This window comes from Gambusia affinis, linkage group LG22 (assembly GCF_019740435.1).
Source record: "Gambusia affinis linkage group LG22, SWU_Gaff_1.0, whole genome shotgun sequence".
In the NCBI taxonomy this organism is placed as follows: domain Eukaryota; kingdom Metazoa; phylum Chordata; class Actinopteri; order Cyprinodontiformes; family Poeciliidae; genus Gambusia; species Gambusia affinis.
In genome coordinates this window covers 20,988,015-21,006,325 of record NC_057889.1, presented here as the reverse complement: position 1 = coordinate 21,006,325, position 18,311 = coordinate 20,988,015, and the positions used below count along the sequence as shown (strand labels likewise).

General features: G+C 38.8%; 2 protein-coding genes across 2 annotated transcripts; both read left to right on the top strand.

Annotated features, from left to right (window-relative positions):
- The first annotated feature begins 261 nt into the window (after positions 1–261).
- Positions 262–10,009, top strand: ephx1 (epoxide hydrolase 1, microsomal (xenobiotic)). Its single transcript, XM_044105611.1, has 9 exons — positions 262–521; positions 2,811–3,000; positions 3,093–3,273; positions 3,347–3,565; positions 4,559–4,688; positions 4,779–4,993; positions 5,090–5,198; positions 6,073–6,195; positions 6,392–10,009. The coding sequence occupies exons 2-9, from the start codon at positions 2,818–2,820 to the stop codon at positions 6,606–6,608; spliced, it is 1,377 nt and encodes a 458-aa protein (XP_043961546.1). The 5' UTR covers positions 262–521; positions 2,811–2,817; the 3' UTR covers positions 6,609–10,009.
- Positions 10,010–12,091: 2,082 nt separating this feature from the next.
- On the top strand, positions 12,092–18,217 carry LOC122824814 (transcription factor 24-like). Its single transcript, XM_044105610.1, has 4 exons — positions 12,092–12,838; positions 14,665–14,817; positions 15,490–15,654; positions 16,773–18,217. Exons 1-4 carry the CDS (start codon positions 12,557–12,559, stop codon positions 16,890–16,892), a joined length of 720 nt encoding a protein of 239 aa, XP_043961545.1. The 5' UTR covers positions 12,092–12,556; the 3' UTR covers positions 16,893–18,217.
- The last annotated feature ends 94 nt before the right edge of the window (positions 18,218–18,311 follow it).

The following is an 18,311-nucleotide window of genomic DNA, read 5'->3' as shown; positions in this document are numbered from 1 at the left end:
ACTGGACAAAGCATCACTAATTACATAATTTTTTTCAATCAAGTTCAGCAGAAGACAAATTTTTAAAAATTTATAAAAATATTTTCTGTCTTTGTTTTTATCAAGATGATTTAACTCAAATGTATAATATGCATTTGATATAAAACGGAAAGTAGCTATTATATTTATGATTACTGTCAATTGGAAAATATAATTTAGTTTTTTGATGGAAAATATGACTTGCTGTACTCGTGCCACAGTTTGAATACATCACAAAACACTACATGTCCCATCATCCTCTTCTCAAGCGCAGCTTCCAAGAGGAAAAACTCCTGCGTGTTTCCCCCTCAGTTCGTGCTCAGTGCGATTTTTACTGTGTGGACAATGTGACTGAATGTGAGAAAGTTCTGATGTAAAGATCTGTGCAGGAAGAAGGGAAAGCGGCAGAGTTTGGGAATAAAACGAGCATAGTAGCGACACCGTCCGTCCACCGTGTCCCGTCTGCTTGTGAACCTTCCTCCTGCTGGTCTGTGGGACTTCAGGTAAAAATCCTTTCAACTTGGGAATTCTCCTATGAATTAATGAACAGTTAAAGCTGTTTTCTCTGTATTATACACGAGGCGAAATTAAGAGAGTCGTTTAAGTCCTCAGAGACAGTGTTGCGTTTACTGGGCGTAGGAACACAACTTCAACTTCACAACGTTGTGTTGGACTTTAGCACCAAGTCCATAGAAGAAACAGCTGAACTCTTCGATCTTATTCTAGTAATAACATGTTCGGCTTTGCGTTTGCAGGGTCTGCCTTTAATATACATCGACTAGCTAAATGTAAGCAGTGGAAAATGTGTTGTTTTGTTGCAGGAAGGAGTGCGACTAAACGTTTAGACAATTTTTAATGAAGGGCAGTCTGTTCCAGAAAATACTAGCCATGGATATTCTGCATTCAGGCTCCAGACAGGTCACTGAACTGCGTCACAACGACATCCCAGGGTCTGAGGAGGCTTTTCTCTCAACCTTGGCCCCTGTTCCGCTGGTTAACTGCAGAACTTGAACGTGTTCATAGAAACAGGAATGATTGGGTCCATGTTGGTGCAGAGAAGCTTCGTCATGCAGCTCTCAGGCTAGGTCAGTGCTGCCCTGTAATCCCCTCAGCTGGTCCCAGACACAACAACACGGAGTCTGTTTCGGTCCACTCAGCCTCCCGCTGGGTCTGGAGCCAGAGAAGGATTGTGGCTCAGCTTTGGGTCACACCACAGACTCATGGTGTGGCTTATCCGGTTATACTGAGTCAATCTCTATCTGAAGTCGTAGAGACCTTTTCTCAAACCCGCAATTTTTTTAGTTTAGTTTAAAACTGGTAAAAGTTGGATTTTTAAAATCACACACATGAAACAAACTACTGACCCTAAGTCTGTATCATGGTTTTCATCATAACAAGTGTAATTTTATTTTGGCACTAGTAAATTGTAAGTAGTGATGAAAGTATTTATAGTATTGTTACTTTTAGTATTTTCCTCTTGTTCCATAAGAACGTCATTTAAAGTCATCCGTCCACCCAGTCATCCATCCTAAATGTGTGCAGCTTAAATATATCAAATTTAAACCGCATCTAGCTACATCTGGCATTTATATCCTGTCTTAGAGACAAGCTCTGAATGATCAATAGTTAATTGAAGTTCTATCAGTTATACTGGTATCAGATTGCAAACATTTTACAACCCAGTTTAGCCTGTCCTCTCTCCAGAACTGGACCAGGAGTATGAAAGTCTAAGGCAAAAGACTGATAGGGTCTACTCCTTGACAGACGTGCTGCTCATAGCTTATGTACCAACTGTACAGGGACCTGGTTCTTCAGTTTCCATGGTGTTCTATCTGGGATTTTCTTCATCATAAATATTTACAGTCATCAAAACCTACTTTTTAGTCAGGGAGAGTTTAGCGTCTCCATACAGCTCTAGAAAACTTAGCATGCTCTGCTACCATTCAGTGTGAACAATACCCCTAAACAATATGGCGTGGTGTTTGACACAATCCCCAGAGGTCCTTTAAAACTTCCATTTATATCTACCTCCATATCAAAATCATATGATGCCTTGTTCCGATTCAAGTTCCATTTATACTGACCATGATTGTAATTTAAAAGTAAGAAAATAATCAACAAAATATTAAGTAGGAGATGTCTTTTTACCATTTTATTAGGCCGACATTTTTGGAAATATAAACTGAAATTTACTCCCAAAAATTAAATAATAAAGTAAGACAAATTTTCTTCATAATTATTCACAATTGTTATTCAGTTAAATAATCTTTGATTAATAAATAAATAAAGGGGACTTGGTCCCTATGTGTACTATCTGCTAAAATAATGATACAAATCTTGTTCATTGGTTTTGAGATTGTAGTAATACCAAATTATTTTGACAATTTTCTGTCATTAAAAAAATTAACATAACAGTTAAATATGTTTTATTTAGAATAGCTAAAATGTGTCCATGCTAATACATAATATTTATATCTTACTAACTTTTTTAGTATTTATGGTAAACATCATATTCACACCACCAAGAATTTACAAGAAAAAACGTATTTCCAGATTGTATTGTCTTTTATCAATTATTATATGGAATGTTACGTGGACTTACTCCTTTTATTATGCAAACATTAGTGTATAAGCTAAAATTAGCAAAAATGCTAAGGTTAGCTTATTCTGTGCGCATCTTGTGCTTCTAGATTATTAGTACCGTCTTTTTTTTATTGTATCTTTTAGTGACTAAATGAAGGGTTTATATACAACTTTATGTCTGATTCTGTTCATATTTAATTTCTCTACAGAAGCATAATGTTCACAGCACTGCTGGTTGCCATGGTGATCGGAGGATTGATTATCTTCCTGGTTCAGAGGCGCAAGAACCAGGTTCTGAAGACCGAGGATGGCTGGTGGGGGGCTGGAGCGCCCCCTGATGGTGAGGAAGACCTCACCATCCGGTCTTTTAAAGTAACCACCAGTGATGAGGAGCTGGAGGTGAGCTAATCAAACGCACCCGAGACCCCGCAGTATCTTCTCCAGATCTTCATCCTGTCCTCCCTCTTTCTGTTGTCCCTGTTGTCTCCTAGGATCTGTACAGGAGGATGGACCAGACCCGTCCTGTTCCCTCGCTGGAGGACAGCCAGTTTCACTACGGCTTCAACTCCCACTACCTTCAGCAGGTGGTCTCTTACTGGAGAAATGACTTTGACTGGAGGAAACAAGTGGACAAACTGAACCAGTACCCACATTTTAAAACCAACATTGAAGGTGAGGCTTCACAGCTGACACGTTTATGAGGAAGCTACACAGATAACTTTCACCTCTTTCAACTTCTATCCAGGCATTGACGTTCATTACGTGCACGTAAAGCCCAAGACGGTGCCTGAAGGGACAAAAGCCATTCCCCTCATAATGGTCCATGGCTGGCCCGGCTCATTCTATGAGTTCTATGGGATGATCCCCATGTTAACAGAGCCTTCGGATCCCGGTCAGCTTGTGTTTGAGGTGGTGTGTCCGTCCATTCCAGGCTACGGCTTTTCTGAAGCACCACGGAAGAAAGGTCAGTTTGGAAGGACTCATGCAGAATGTTGGCTCTTAATCAGTGTTAGAGAACTAAAAGTATTGTGGTAGATGGGGCAGTACACCAGGAAAGGTAAAGGTAATGCAGTTGCCATGTCAGTTTCATGTCAATAAAAACAAGGTAAAAGTACTGCTGGGCCTGATCACTCTGGTACAAACCAGATGGTGTGGAAATAGGTTTTCAACCTTTTTGTTTGACCTACAAACACTCAGCCAGTGTTTGTGGGTCTGGGGGACCTGCTACATTTTATTGTTGTTATTAAACACAAACAAAAAATTTTTACCATACAAAATACTTTTTAAAATACAAAATATATGAGGATGAGGACTGTTCACTTTACTTCAATTGCATCAATGTAAACATGCTTGGTTTTTGTCTTCTAACTTTGACATAAAAACATTTTGTTTAGAAAGAGCCAGTTCCTGTTTATTATGACTAAAAGCTGTAAATTAGAAGAAGAGCAAAATGTCTATTCAATATGCAAGTAAACAATTATGTTTTCCTTTAAATGTGTCCGTAAGGCTTTATAATAAGTTATTTTTTTAATCTTATTTTTACTTTTATTAGAAATTCCACCGATAAAGAACACAAGTTGAACATATCACCCTAGGAATGTGAATGTATCAGCTGCGATGCGTCTGGCACATGCACATAGCATCAATGTTTCAACTTTATCCAGAATACCAGGTGCAGATAAGAGGATTCACAAACACACAAACATCCTTGTACTTCAATCAGTCTCATGTCTTTTTATTGACTCTCATTCATTTTAGTTATTACATTTATGCCTAACCCAGACATTGCCCATAACCCTAAACATTACAAGTCTATTCCTAACCCTGACCTTAACCAAAACGTCATTCACCCTATTCCTCTAAATCTAACTAGTACTAGGAGGGTTGTAGTTCTCAGAAGTTCTCAGTAGAGTTTGCAGTAACTGTAAAGTTTCTCCCTCTGCCCTCGTATGAACAGGTTTCGATTCCATTTGTGCTGCACGCATCTTCCACAAGCTGATGAAGCGTCTCGGTTTCCAGCAGTTCTATGCTCATGGAGGAGACTGGGGCTGGCTGGTCACCACTAACATGGCTCTGCTGGAGCCCAAGTATGACTCAACACCCCTGTTTAATGACAGCTCCAGCTTAACTACGGTTCACACAACTCTTCAACGTCTTATTTATTTCGCTCCCCTTAGAACTGTTAGAGGTCTGCACGTGAACTTTGCTCCGCCCTCCAAGCTGGGGCTGCTCGTGACTTTGTCCATCATCCTCGGCCGCCACTTCCCTAAGCTGTTCGGATTCACCGAAACAGACGTAGAGCGACTCTACCCCTGCATGGAGAAGCTGGTGTTGGAATCCATCAAAGAGTCCGGCTACATGCACATCCAGGCGACCAAACCAGATACAGCTGGTAAGAACTGATCATTCAGCGCATTTTCTTCTCCCTCGTGTCAAATGTTCTTGAAGTCTTTTGTTTTAAATTGCAGTGATTGTTTTGTTCTGTCAGGTCGTGGGCTGAATGACTCTCCTGTCGGTCTGGCTGCCTACATTCTGGAGAAGTTTTCCACTTGGACAGATCATGACTTCAGGAACCTGGAAGACGGAGGACTCACCAGGTTAGGAATAGGTGCTAAAGGGAGACATTTTTCTCATGTTGAGTTAAGGCTGGAACAGTAAATGTCCAGTACATCCCTGTCAAATCGGCACCAAACATGTAAAGCCTTGTTGCTTACCTGAACTCCTGAAGAAGCTTTATGTGTGGAAGGAGTCCAACTTCAAAAAGTGACACCTAGGCTAGAAACATTGCACATCTTTCAACAGCAAAATGTATCGTATCTTTCTCTGCACTAAACTATTACTATATTACTCACCTGAAACATCGTCAAGCTGAACGTAAACGCCACGATACTGGAGAAAAATTAGGTTATGTCCAAATCCAGCTGTAATAGAGCATCCAGTCAGGCCAAACTTCATATAAGTAGATGAATCTCTTGATGTTTGATGAGACAGCAGACGCTCTGCATTCAGAAACCAATACAAAGGTTCCGGCTCAGGACTTTTATTTAGTTTACAGTTTCTGTTACTTGCATAAGAAAAAGAAAATGCAATTAATTGTAATAAAATATAATATCTATGTAATTAATTAAAGTCTTACACCTACTAAGTACCAAACAATGATAAAGTGACTTAAATATGAGCCCAGTCTGATTTAAAGATTTCCAAACAACAGCTCACTATATTGCTGTATAATCTATCTGTCCAAGCATTGCAGATGTCTGCATTTTATTCATCAAAAGAAGTTCAATCAAATTTCCAGTCAGTTCTACACTCTTCTGGTTTTTAGAACAAATTAAAATAAAATTTATTTCAGATCTGTTTATTCTGACTAGTTGTTGTTGTTTTTTTGAATGAATGAATGAATGAATGTCTGGGCACCATTTCACCTCCAGATGCTGCTATCTGAGTAAAATCCTGATCCATTCCTTACAGGAAGTTCTCTCTGGATGACCTGCTCACCAACATTATGATCTACTGGACTTCAGGCTGCATCGTTTCCTCAATGAGGTTCTATAAGGAAAACTTTGGTAAAGGTCTGGACGTGCCCCATGCTAAGTGAGTGATAATTCATCCTGGATTCTCTCCAGTCCTTACATTTTCAACAGACCACTGCATTCCTTCCTGAAATTGATGTAGAGAAAATCCAGTAAGATATATCAAATCAGAGAAATCATGAACGCTTTTAATGTTCAAACTATAAAGTAATTCTCTGCTTTGCTGTTGCTATTATTTGATCGCTTTCTGTTCCCAGGATGCCGGTCTTTGTTCCCACGGGCTTCGCCTGCTTCCCCAACGAGCTGATGCATACGCCTAAGCTTTGGGTCAAACAGAAGTACCACAACCTCGTCAGCTTTTCTCCCATGCAGCGCGGCGGCCATTTTGCTGCCATGGAGGAGCCCCGGCTGATGGCGGAGGACATCCAGCAGTTCGCAAGATCAGTGGAGGAGATGAAGAAGAAGAAGGAGTAGAAGATTGATGGATAAGATGCCAAATGTTTTCTCCTGCATTTAGCCAATAGAGGAGGTGATTTCTTTTTTTTTCTTAGTGGAATTTTAGTGGATTATAATAACACATATTTGGGGCATGCAATATTCAAATACCCACACACATCACACACCTAGCTGTCAGATGAAAGCAGCTAAATAACTAGAGGCAACATATTACAGTTAATTATTGTGGGGTACCCCAAGGTTCAATCCTAGGACCCCTCTTATTCAATATCTATATGCTCCCACTAGCTCAGGTTATAACAGGAAATAATATTAGCTACCATAACTATGCAGATGACACACAGCTCTACATTATGATGTCAGCAGGTGACTCAGAACCCATCCAATCACTGAACAGATGCTTAGAACAGATAAATGTGTGGATGTGCCAAAACTTCCTCCAGCTGAACAAAAACAAAACTGAAGTTATTATTTTTGGACCTAAAGAGGAACAATCTAGAGTCAGTGCACAGCTTCAGTTATTACAACTAAAAACCAGCGATCAGGCCCAAAACCTGGGAGTAGTGAGGGACTCTGACCTGAACATAAAAACAGTTACAAAGTCGGCCTTCTATCACCTGAAGAACATTTCCAGGATTAAAGGACTAATGTCTCAGCTAGATCTAGAGAAACTCATCCATGCATTTATCTTCAGTCGTATTAATTATTGTAACGGCGTCTTCACAGGTCTGTCCAGCAAATCAAACAGCTGCAGCTGATCCAGAATGCTGCTGCTCGCGTTCTCACTAAAACCAGGAAGATAGAGCACATAACACCAGTTTTAAAGTCCCTCCATTGGCTCCCTGTCGCTCAAAGAATAGACTTTAAAATACTGTTGTTAGTTTATAAATCACTGAATGGTTTGGCACCACAATATATTAAAGATCTGCTGCTGTTGTATCAACTTTCCAGAACCTCTCAGGTCTTCTGGTTCTGGTCTGCTCTGCATCCCCAGAACCAAACGAGGAGAAGCAGCATTTAGCATCTATGCACCAAAAATCTGGAACAAACTTCCAGAAAACTGTAAAACAGCTGAAACACTGACTTCCTTTAAATCTCAACTAAAAACCCACTTGTTTAGAGTTGTATTTGAAACGTAATCAATTGCAAATTTATTGACAGAATCTGACTTGATGTTGTGTTTTTATTGTTGATTCTATTTTGCATTGTGTTTTTGTGTTTGATTTGATGTAAAGCACTTTGAAATGCCTTGCTGCTGAAATGTGCTATACAAATAAAGTTTGATTTGATTGCATAAAGCATGTATTTCAGAAAAAATGTTACATAAATCAAAGACAATCAAATCAAAGTTTTCCTGTTCTCCTTCAAACACAGCGCAGTAAAACTGACTGCTTTTAGAGATGGTTTGTGTTGGTAGTCCAACTGTTTTATGAATATCTAGGCACTTCACTCACTACAGCCTGGAGTGTTGAAAAGAGTAGAGTGAACAGCTGCAGATGGGATGTCAGGGGGCAGCCAGTGTTATTGTGTTGACAGCATAGACAAGGTGCCAAGCATTCCTCTGACTGATAGCAGAAGTCCTCCACACTCAGCCCACAGCCGTGATAACACTTGCTGACCAGTCAGGTTTAATATTCAGCCGTGTTGTCGTTTACACGCATTTCGATCTTCCTGGAGTTAATTAGAAAATAGGAGTGGCTCTTACTTTACTTTTGCTTTTTATGATTTGACCAGGAATTAGTGACGTGAGTAATTGATTAAATGGGCCGTATTATGCAAACTGTACTTTTTTTTAGCTTTACATCATGTTATAGTGTTATTCCCTTATCAAACCATATTTGGAGTGTTACTTAGATTCTTTCTTGCATGTTTCAGAAATAGTTTAGTCTCCATGGCAACCATTCAGCTGTGCAAAACGTCATGTTGGCCCTAGCTCTGCCTTCGAGATGCAACTCCTCCTCAGAGCTGCAGTTTCCACGTTTCCATCTCACAGAGCAGCCACACGTTCCCCACTCAGCTCCTTCAGACCAGCCAGCAGCAATTAGCAAACACCTGTTGAAACTCATCTGAGTGAAGCGCTGGTAAAAATGTTGTTAAAGGGCTAATAGGGGAGGGTTGCTGTGATGACTTCCGGAAGGCGGAGTTTCAGAAACAGCAGGAGGTTTTAAAGAAACAAAGGCCCAATTTCAAGGCATGAAATAACAAAGTCAAATTTCTGAAGTCACATTTGATATATGTAGCATTTTCATAACAACTGAAAGTGACAGTATATTTTTATAGTACAATCAAGTGACTATGTGTCTGGAAAATTCATAATACTGAATGTTTAATGAGTCAAACAGAAGTAGATAGATCTTATCAATCCACTAATGATTAAATGATAAGCGACCACTTTCTTAAAAACCTGAGTTTTTGATTGTACCAAGAAGACCAACCATCTTTGAATAACAAGAAGGGCTAAACCTTTCATAATAAATAAGCAATTAAACTTTAACATTATTTGGTGTAAAATGTATTAAATGCTGACTGAGTAAACTGTTTTTTGTTACTGTTCTGGAATGGCCCTGCCATCTTTATTTCTGTCTCTGGCTTTGCTTATGGATGACCAGCAGCGCCCTCTGCTGGATGGTGACCACAGCACAACCTCTAAGTGGACGTTATTAGTTAACCATTTAGCAGCAGTTTCAATTGATTATCAGGAATGTCTTATTGAAAAATAGTATCTCTTCTACCAGAGAATATTCATTGTGATAAGTGATAAAAATCCCTGACATAAATTTACACATAAACACAATAATCATGATTAATTTTATGTAGTTTATCTATGTAGTTTATCACAGCAAATGTCGACTCGAGACACTTTACCAAAAAATATTTTAATTGAATCATACATTCCAATTGATCCTAGTTAAATAATATGAAGGTATAAATAATCATACAATTATTTCACAATAATTACTATATTTGCTGCACAGCACATCTGCTGAGTTATTCTTATCTATTGACAAGTCCATTTCACAATAGATCTACATGATCTTTAAAGTAACATAAGCTTGTAATGGTAGAAGATACAGTGATGAAGTTTAGAGTTTGATGAAGATTTGGATATGCAAGTATTGATCACTTATTGGAAACAGAAGAGTCTTACATGAAGATGGTGGAGACACTTTATGTTGTTAAATGACATATTTAGATGATTTACTTGAAAGTAAATCAAGGCTTTTTTTTTGTTTTTCTTTATCAATGAAGAGTGCAAAAAGTTTCCAACATCAGCATTTTTTTACAGTAGAAATATATTGGAAATATTCAGCAGATGTTAAGATGTGAGGTTTACTATTTCAGTAGTTTTATGCGAGTCTAACCCAGACTTTTAGCAATGTGTTGTATACCTTCAGATATAATAAACTAACAGTGTATTACTGCTTTGTTTTCACTATTTCTTTTTGTCTCTCAACAAAACTTACAGCTGAGTGTTACAGTCTGACCTCAGGTAACCATCCATCAATTTTCTTACACCCTTGTCCCTAATGGGGTCAGGAGGGTTGCTGGTTCCAATCTCCAGCAACGTTCCGGGCGAGAGGCGGGGTTCACCCTGGACAGGTCACTAGTCTGTCGCAGGGCAACACAGAGACATTCAGGACACACAACCATTCACACACACACACACACACACACACACACACACACACACACACACACACACACACACACCTAGTGAGAATTTAGAGAGACCAGTTAACCTGACAGTCATGTTTTTGGACTGTGGGAGGAAGCCGGAGAACCCGGAGAGAACCCACCATGCACAGGGAGAACATGCAAACTCCACGCAGAAAGACCCCGGGCCGGGAATCGAACCCAGGACCTTTTTGCTGCAAGGCAACAGCTCTACTGTGCAGGCTTCCTCAGGGAACCTCAGCAGACATTTAAAGAGACCCCCCCCAACAGAAAAGTCATTAAAATACCTCCAGCATTAACCCCTTAATGCACTGACACAGCTGTATACTTGCAGTAAATACAGAATTATCACATTTTAAAATGGCACAACAGAGCATTGGACTTTTTAAGTTTGTTATGTGGCCAAAACAAAGAACAAGAATAATGGAATAAACATGAACTGGCACTGCTTAATGTGGCAATTAACTGAGCAGAAAAGTCCTGGTGAAATCCAAATTTAAATCTGGAAAATCTTCAATATGGCCTCTTCTAGTATGGAAATGAGTGAGTCACTTGCTGTTGGTGTTTAGTAGCTCTACGTCTCAGTTAATGAGGTTACATTTACTGTGTAAGTAACAAACTTAGGTCCAAGTTCTTAGAAGGGCATCCAGAAAACCACCAGTGGGACCCAAGACTCCATTTTTTTCCAGTAATATAATTTACATGGGAAAGCAAAAACTATTTTAAAACAGAACAATCACTGTTAACTAATTCATCACAGAGCTCATGGATGTTTAAATTTATCAGCTGAAAGTAAATCCAGATCTGACTGCATCCATAAATATCTTCTCTGAAGTCACTAAATCTTTATCTTCATTCCTTTCAGTTCAAATAGTCAGTATTCTTGAAAATATAAATGGAAATAACATTATTGCCATATTCTCCGAAAAAATCTGGGTGATGAAGTTTGTACTTCAACAAGCTCCTGTCAACACAGTTTTAAAAAGTCAAATAAATTGAAATAACAATAATAAACAACAACAAAAACCATAAATCCCATTGAGTTTAAAAGCCTGACAGCCTGGGGATAAAAATTGCTTGTTACGTCGGCGTAATGTTGCTATATTAGATAGAAATAGGAGTTTATTTTTGCCAAAAAACTCAGATATTTTGAGATTAACCTCTGAAATTTTCTTGTAAAATCATGGAAATTTCTGATCTTGAAAAGTCAAAAAAAAATTTTACTTATGGAAATCTCCTGCATTTCAAAAGTTGAAAACGTTCAACTTTTCAAACTCATAAATTTACAAGTTTTTCTAGAATTTTTTTTGTTTGTTTTTTAACAAATGTTTTCCTTTTTTTCCCCCCCATCTACCATGTCCGACATAGCCTGTCGTATTCATTCTTGTGTAATTATAATTCTCAGCTGGTTAAATGTAGATTTTAACAGAATACTTCACCCCTTCAGGCTAAACTCTGATGTTCGATGGTTAGAGGATTCTCCGTCTCCCCAGACAGGATATACAGGTCTGTTATACAGATATCAAATCATACATAAATTCTTCTTCTTTAAACTTTCCATCTGCAGTGGTGACTAGCAGAGCATCACTGCTGGAACACTTTATTCTGATCTTGTTCATCTTCCAAACGCTTGACTCTAACTTTTCTATGTCCTTAAATCAGGGTGAAAAACCACACAAATGTTAAGCAAACTACTCTCCACTCCTGCCCGTGTTTGGTGAGGTTTAATGTCGCGCTGCCCCGCGCCTCAGCTCCCACCCCTGTCCAGCTGCTAGCAGAGCTCTGAGTTTCCCAAGGCCCCCCAGAGCCCCCGACCCGGGACACCCTCCCAGCGCTGCACTCCCCCAGGCCCTGACTGCCTGCCCGCCTGCTCCTCTTGGCAACCGAACGGCTAGGGGAGGATCAGGATGACCGGGCGGCCGAGATAAGGACCACATGAAGTTTCCCGCATTACCTCACCCGATTAGGAAAGGAGCAGAGAGAGACGCAGAGCGAGGGAGAGAGGGGTCATGCTGGGAGGAACTGAGCGTACGGTCGGGGAAGAGCCCAGAGCCTGCAGTGTTTGCCAGCGGCCTGATGGGTCTGGGTGGATGCGGGGCTTCCTACTGAGGAGCTTCGGATTAGCCAGACAGAACCAAGCCGGACCAGGAAGAGACGTGATGAGTACTTTCAACTGTTTGAGTCAGTAGCTTCTTTTGAGATCCAAATCAGGCTTTAAAGATGAGAAGATGAAAAGATGACCTCGGGTCAGGTGCTTTGTTGTGCTTTCACTGAATTACCTACTAGACAGTATGAACTTTCCTCACAGCAGCCTGCTGCGGTCTAAAGCAAACCTCCATCCGGCCAATGAAAACACACCGAGCCACAGTGATTTAAGTCCTCCCGACGCGCTGGGAGTCTGCTGCGGCTCTCCAGCAGAACCCATAGCGGTCAACCCTCTGGAAGGGCTCATGTCGGTGACCGTGAACCAGCAGCTGGTGCATCAGAGCCCCGCTGCAGCAGCCGACCACCCAGCAGCCCCACAGGGACACAGGGAGAGCGCCACCAGCAGCCGCCAGGAGCCCAGGAAGTGGGTCAGTTCCTTTTCTCTAGTTTAACTAAAACATTACCCTGGTTTCTAAGAGAAACTATGGCAGAACAACAGAGCACAATTTAATAAGTTATGATCTAGTCATCACAACCATCCTATTAGTATTATTTCCTCCTGTAGGACTAGTTGAAAGATATTGGATGTGCTGATAATGTGAACTATTTGGTTATAGATTCAAACTATTTATATATTTATATACAGCTCTGAAAAAAAATGAAGAGACCTGTTGAAATGATCAGTTACTCCGATTTTGCTTTTTATAGTTCTATATCTGAGTAAAATGAACATCGTTCTTTTATTTCTATGAACTACTGACAACATGTCTCAGAAATTCCAAGCAAAGTTCAGTATTTATTTATTTGCAGAAAATGTGAAATGGTCAAAATAACAAAAAAGATGCAGTGCTTTCAGACCTCAAATAATGCAAAGAAAATAAGTTGATCTTCATTTAGAAACAACAATACTAATGTTTGAACTCAGGAAGAGTTCAGAAATCAGTATTTGGTGGAAGAACCAGGAGGTTTTCAATGCAGCAGGCTCTTCATTTTTTACAGAGCTGTGTTATCTATATTTTTTGTTACTAAATCTGATTAATCTACACTACAAAAACGTAAAAAATTGTTAAAAGTATTTTTTTATCTAGTTCAGAGTGCAACTATCTTTAGACTTATTTAAAGAGTACTAACTTCCAAGTTACTTTTCAACAAGATATAGGAGTTTGTTTAAAGTCAATATCAATAAAAACTGGCACTGGCAGATTATTTCTCTTACATCATTGGAAATAAGCCTTGTTATAATGAAACAATCTGCCAGAGAAAAAGGAATTTTTAAATCAATATCTAGATATTATTGACGTCTAATAAGTTACGATATTTATCTTATTTTTTTATTTATTTTTGATTTTTAATTCATAATATTTTGCTGAAAAGTTATTTCTACTTTCACTTTGCGACTGAATAAATCGAAATTCACAAATCAAACGCTTCTTCATATTCATAATAATAATAATAATAATAATAATAATAATAATAATAATAATAATAATAATAATAATTGTTATTATTATCATTTTACATTAGTATGTAAAATGTAAGAAAACAATAAATAAATCATCTTTAGTTTTCATTTAGGACGATTTAGGAAGAGTAATGTTTTTAAGCAAACATCTAAAACAAGCTGAATCGTTTATTAATACAAAATTAAGGGGAAATTATATATTTTGTTTATTCAAGGTCATCATGTAGCTATTAGGATTGTTCTTAAGCATTAAGATTTGATTAAGAGAATTGATTTTTTTTCTCTAGAGATGTGTAATGAATTGATAAGCCTGCTTAACGCAGCACAAATAAATACAAGGTTTCCTCTGGAAATGCATATTATATTGGTGACATCATCCAGATATAGTTTATATGTAAATCTGACTGACAATTTAATTTAAAAACTGGTATTATTTCAATGGTCACTCAGATGTTTTATGGAGGAATTTGGAAGATGATTAATAATAAAAGTCACATTGGAAATAAATGTTCAAGCTTCATTTTCTCCATTTTTATCTTGAGTAAATCTGAAAGGAAAATACTGAACCCTGTCAAAACTAACAAATAAACCTTCCGTCTGTCAGTCCACCTGTCTGGAGCCCACCACTGCTTTTCTCTTTTCCAGTTTGGTTCGATCAGCGTGAGAGCCGGAAATCTGAGCGGCTCTAAAGCTGACAAAAGACACAGAGCCCCGTAATTTAGAGACGTCGTTCTAAACGGAACTGGAGATCAGATAAAACGCCGGTTGTTTAAAGTGTGCTGTGTGTTTCAGGAGCAGACTGTGTGTGGGTCCAGGTTCAGCTCGGCTCCCGCCTGTGGCCCCGTGGTCCAGAGCAGGCCCCCAAGGGTCCAGCACTCTCCAGAAAATGCAGCGCGAGAGAGGAGCCGAGTGCGCAACCTGCGGCAGGCCTTCCACAGCCTGCAGGTACACACACACACACACACGCATTCGTGTTTTCATGACTTGTGGGGACCTTACGTTAATTTCCATTCATTTTCTACATATCTTACCCCCAACCCCAATTTAAAGTCTGTAACTAGTTTCAATATGTTCAACAAGCATCTGGTTATGACAAAAAAGAACTGTATCCATTCTTAATGTTTTATGTTTCACTGTTTGTATATGTTGTCAACATTATGTTCTGCTATTTTAAATTATTATTACTTCAATTTTTACTAGTTTTAAGATGTGATGTTTAGAAACCCATCTAAGGACAAGTGCTGTGAATTAGCTATTGCTATTCCACTATGACGCAAACATGGGACTGCTGTTCTGCTCAGTTTGGTTATGTGAATGTGTTTGTCCCTATCAAATAAACTTAAATAAAGTCCTAACCCCTAACCCAAAAACAGCATTTCTCCTTATAGGAACCAAGAAAATGTCCCCACAAGGAGCAGTTGTTCCCCACACCCCCCAACAGGATATAAAAACCTGATACACACACATACACACACGCCGACACACACACAGGTGTCACAAGGCTATTTTTATAATCCCTATTTTTTCTGTTCTGTTATTTTCACCTCCTTTCACTCAGAGCAGATTTTTCTCTCATCGGTTTTTATAAAAAAATAAAAATTAAACATTTCCTCCCAGGCAGCTCTGCCTTCAGTCCCACCAGACACCAAACTGTCCAAGCTGGATGTCCTGGTCCTGGCTACTAACTACATAGCATACCTGACCGAGACGTTGGATCAGGACGGAGCGGTGGCAGAGCACACTGCCCCCTCCAGGCCGGGCGGGTACCTGCATCCTGTCAAAGTAAGGAACTAACAGCTGAAAGCTAAACTCTATGTGCCGTGGGTGGCCTGCTAGATAAATGTTTCCATCACTGCTAGATGACATGTTTGCATAAAGTCAGAGGTTCTGCTGTTTCCTTCCCTCCTGGTTATATTTTTATAATTTTTATCGCATTATTTCTTTATTGCTTGAACCAGGAAAGGATCCATTTTGTTTTTACTATAATAAAGTCAAGCATGCAACAGGGGAAATGTCCCATTCAACCTCTTTTGTAGAGTAAATCTGCTCCAACACTGTGATACAACCAGACTCACCTCTAAGCTTTCTTAAAGAGATCCGTCACGTCAGACGGTGGAGGTTCTACCATGACTTCCTGGATGAAGTCGTGACTTCTGGGGGTGACGCCCTCTGTCACCCCCAAGCCAGTTAAAACACTGGAATAGAGTACAGCTCAGTCCTGATACATAAAACACACTCTTTGTTTTTTTTATTCCAGTTATCTGAATGGATAGATAGTGATCAGGCAAACTTTTAAGAATTAAACCTGCACCCACTATAAAAATGCTTGGCCAAACATCCAGAAGGAAAAGAAGTGATTCATATGCTAACAAGAGATGAGGATGTGAAGGATTCAGTTTTATGGCTTTACAGAAGGCGGTGGTGAGTTTGATTGTTTAGTGTTTTTGTGGCCCAGAATTATTCACAACCTTGTTCCACTCATGCTTAAAGTAATCTTTTCATTCAACCCACATATAGAGACGACAGAGAAATTATATTTTTAATGAATACTTCTTATAATATGTGATTTTCATCTTTTTGTAAAGATGCCTGTCTCATTCATTAAGAGAAAGAAATTTCTTTGTTAAAAGAAAATAATTTAGAATCTAACTGTGCCAGGTAAAGAACCTTTTTGGGCATTTTGGAAACCTCTGCTTTCTGTTTTGACTGTTGGATGCTTCACCTGACTCATGACTGTGTTTTCTACATGTATATATTGATATGAGCATCACTGGACTGAATGTGTTCCAAATGACGTCCATCATTGAGATGATTTTAACATTCATGAATTTAAATATGCATGTATGTTGTATTTGAGCTGTTATGACCAATGCTGACGTTTTGTCCTGCTCTGTCCTCAGAAGTGGCCCATGCGTTCCCTGCTCTACTGTGGCACTGTTGGAGATCTGCTGTCAGCCAATCCGAGGCCTCGGCACGGCCACGACCCGGCCCGACCTCTGACCCCAGACGAACAGCGGTAACCCGATTCCAGACTACTTTATCAATTTAGTAGTCAGTCGCCATGACGGGATCAGGAGGAAAGATCTCAGTTGTTTAATAAAAAGAAAACATGCTTTTTAATAATCATTTATTCAACTTTTCTGTCAGTCCTTGCACTAGACCTGGTTATACATCCTCCATCATTCTGACTGCCTGTCTGCAGATTTTCCTCTGTTTTCACAAGTATTTAAGCGTACTGATCATTTTCACATTTTGTCACATTACAAACACAAAGTTCAATGTATTTTATTAGGACATGATTTGATTTTATGTATGATTTCTTGTTTGTTTTTGTAATTGTAAAAAATAAATCAATAAAAAAGTGAAAACCACACAGCAAAAATCTTAAAATCTTACCAAGTATTTTTGTCTTTGTTTTATAGTCCAAATATCTTAGTTCACTTGAAATAAGAATGAACTAATTTACAAGTAACTTTTCACCAAGATATAGGAGCTTGTTTTAAGTAAATAATTTCCTAATTTTGATTTTTTTTTTTAAAGTTCTAATTTCATTTGAGAGATTAGTTCACCTTTGACTTTATGGTGTATTTTGTTGACTGTTTGATTTTTTATGACTTTGTAAGTTTGTGTTTTTATGATGTAAAGCACTTTGAACTGTGTTATTGCTGAAATGTGCTGTACTAATAAACTAGATTGACTGACAACACGGGGAAAATATCTCATTTAAAGTGTAAGAATCTGCCAGTGCAACTAGTACTTTTTATTTATGCTCAATGATTATTGACTCAAAACGAGCTCCTGTATCTTGTTGAAAGGTTTCTTGTCATTTTTCTCTTAACTGAAGCGTATTAAGATATCTGCATTAGAGGCTAGACAAACAAACAAACAAACAAACAAAACTTGGTAAGATTTGTAGTTTTTGCAGAGTGTTTTCATTTCTATTCTTATTATCACAGAAAATCCTGATAAAATACAGCAAAGTTCTTGGATGTAACGTCACACAATGTGAAAAGATTAACGAGGGCGTCCAAATTTACATACATACATAGTGTATGTAGATGTAAACACACACACACACACACACATACACACCATAACATGATTTAAATTTACACTTGTTTGAAAGTTTTCTTCTCCTCAAGGGACAAGCACCAGACTGTCAGGAAGGGGTTTGATGTGAGGAAATAAAAAGTCTGAATCTCTTGACTAATTACTCCACAAATCACAACATGAAGGAACAGTGTGTAACCAATTATCCTGATTTAACGTCTTTTCAGATTCTTTCTGTAAGCATTTAGACATCTGTGTACTTTTTTTAAATGAAATAAAATGTATGTTTGCCAAGGTTTGTCTTTTTTCTTTTTTTTTTTTAATAGGGGTTTGTGTGGGAGTGGCAGGATGGACGGGCCGGCGAGCAGAGAGGGAGGGATTGTTGTGGG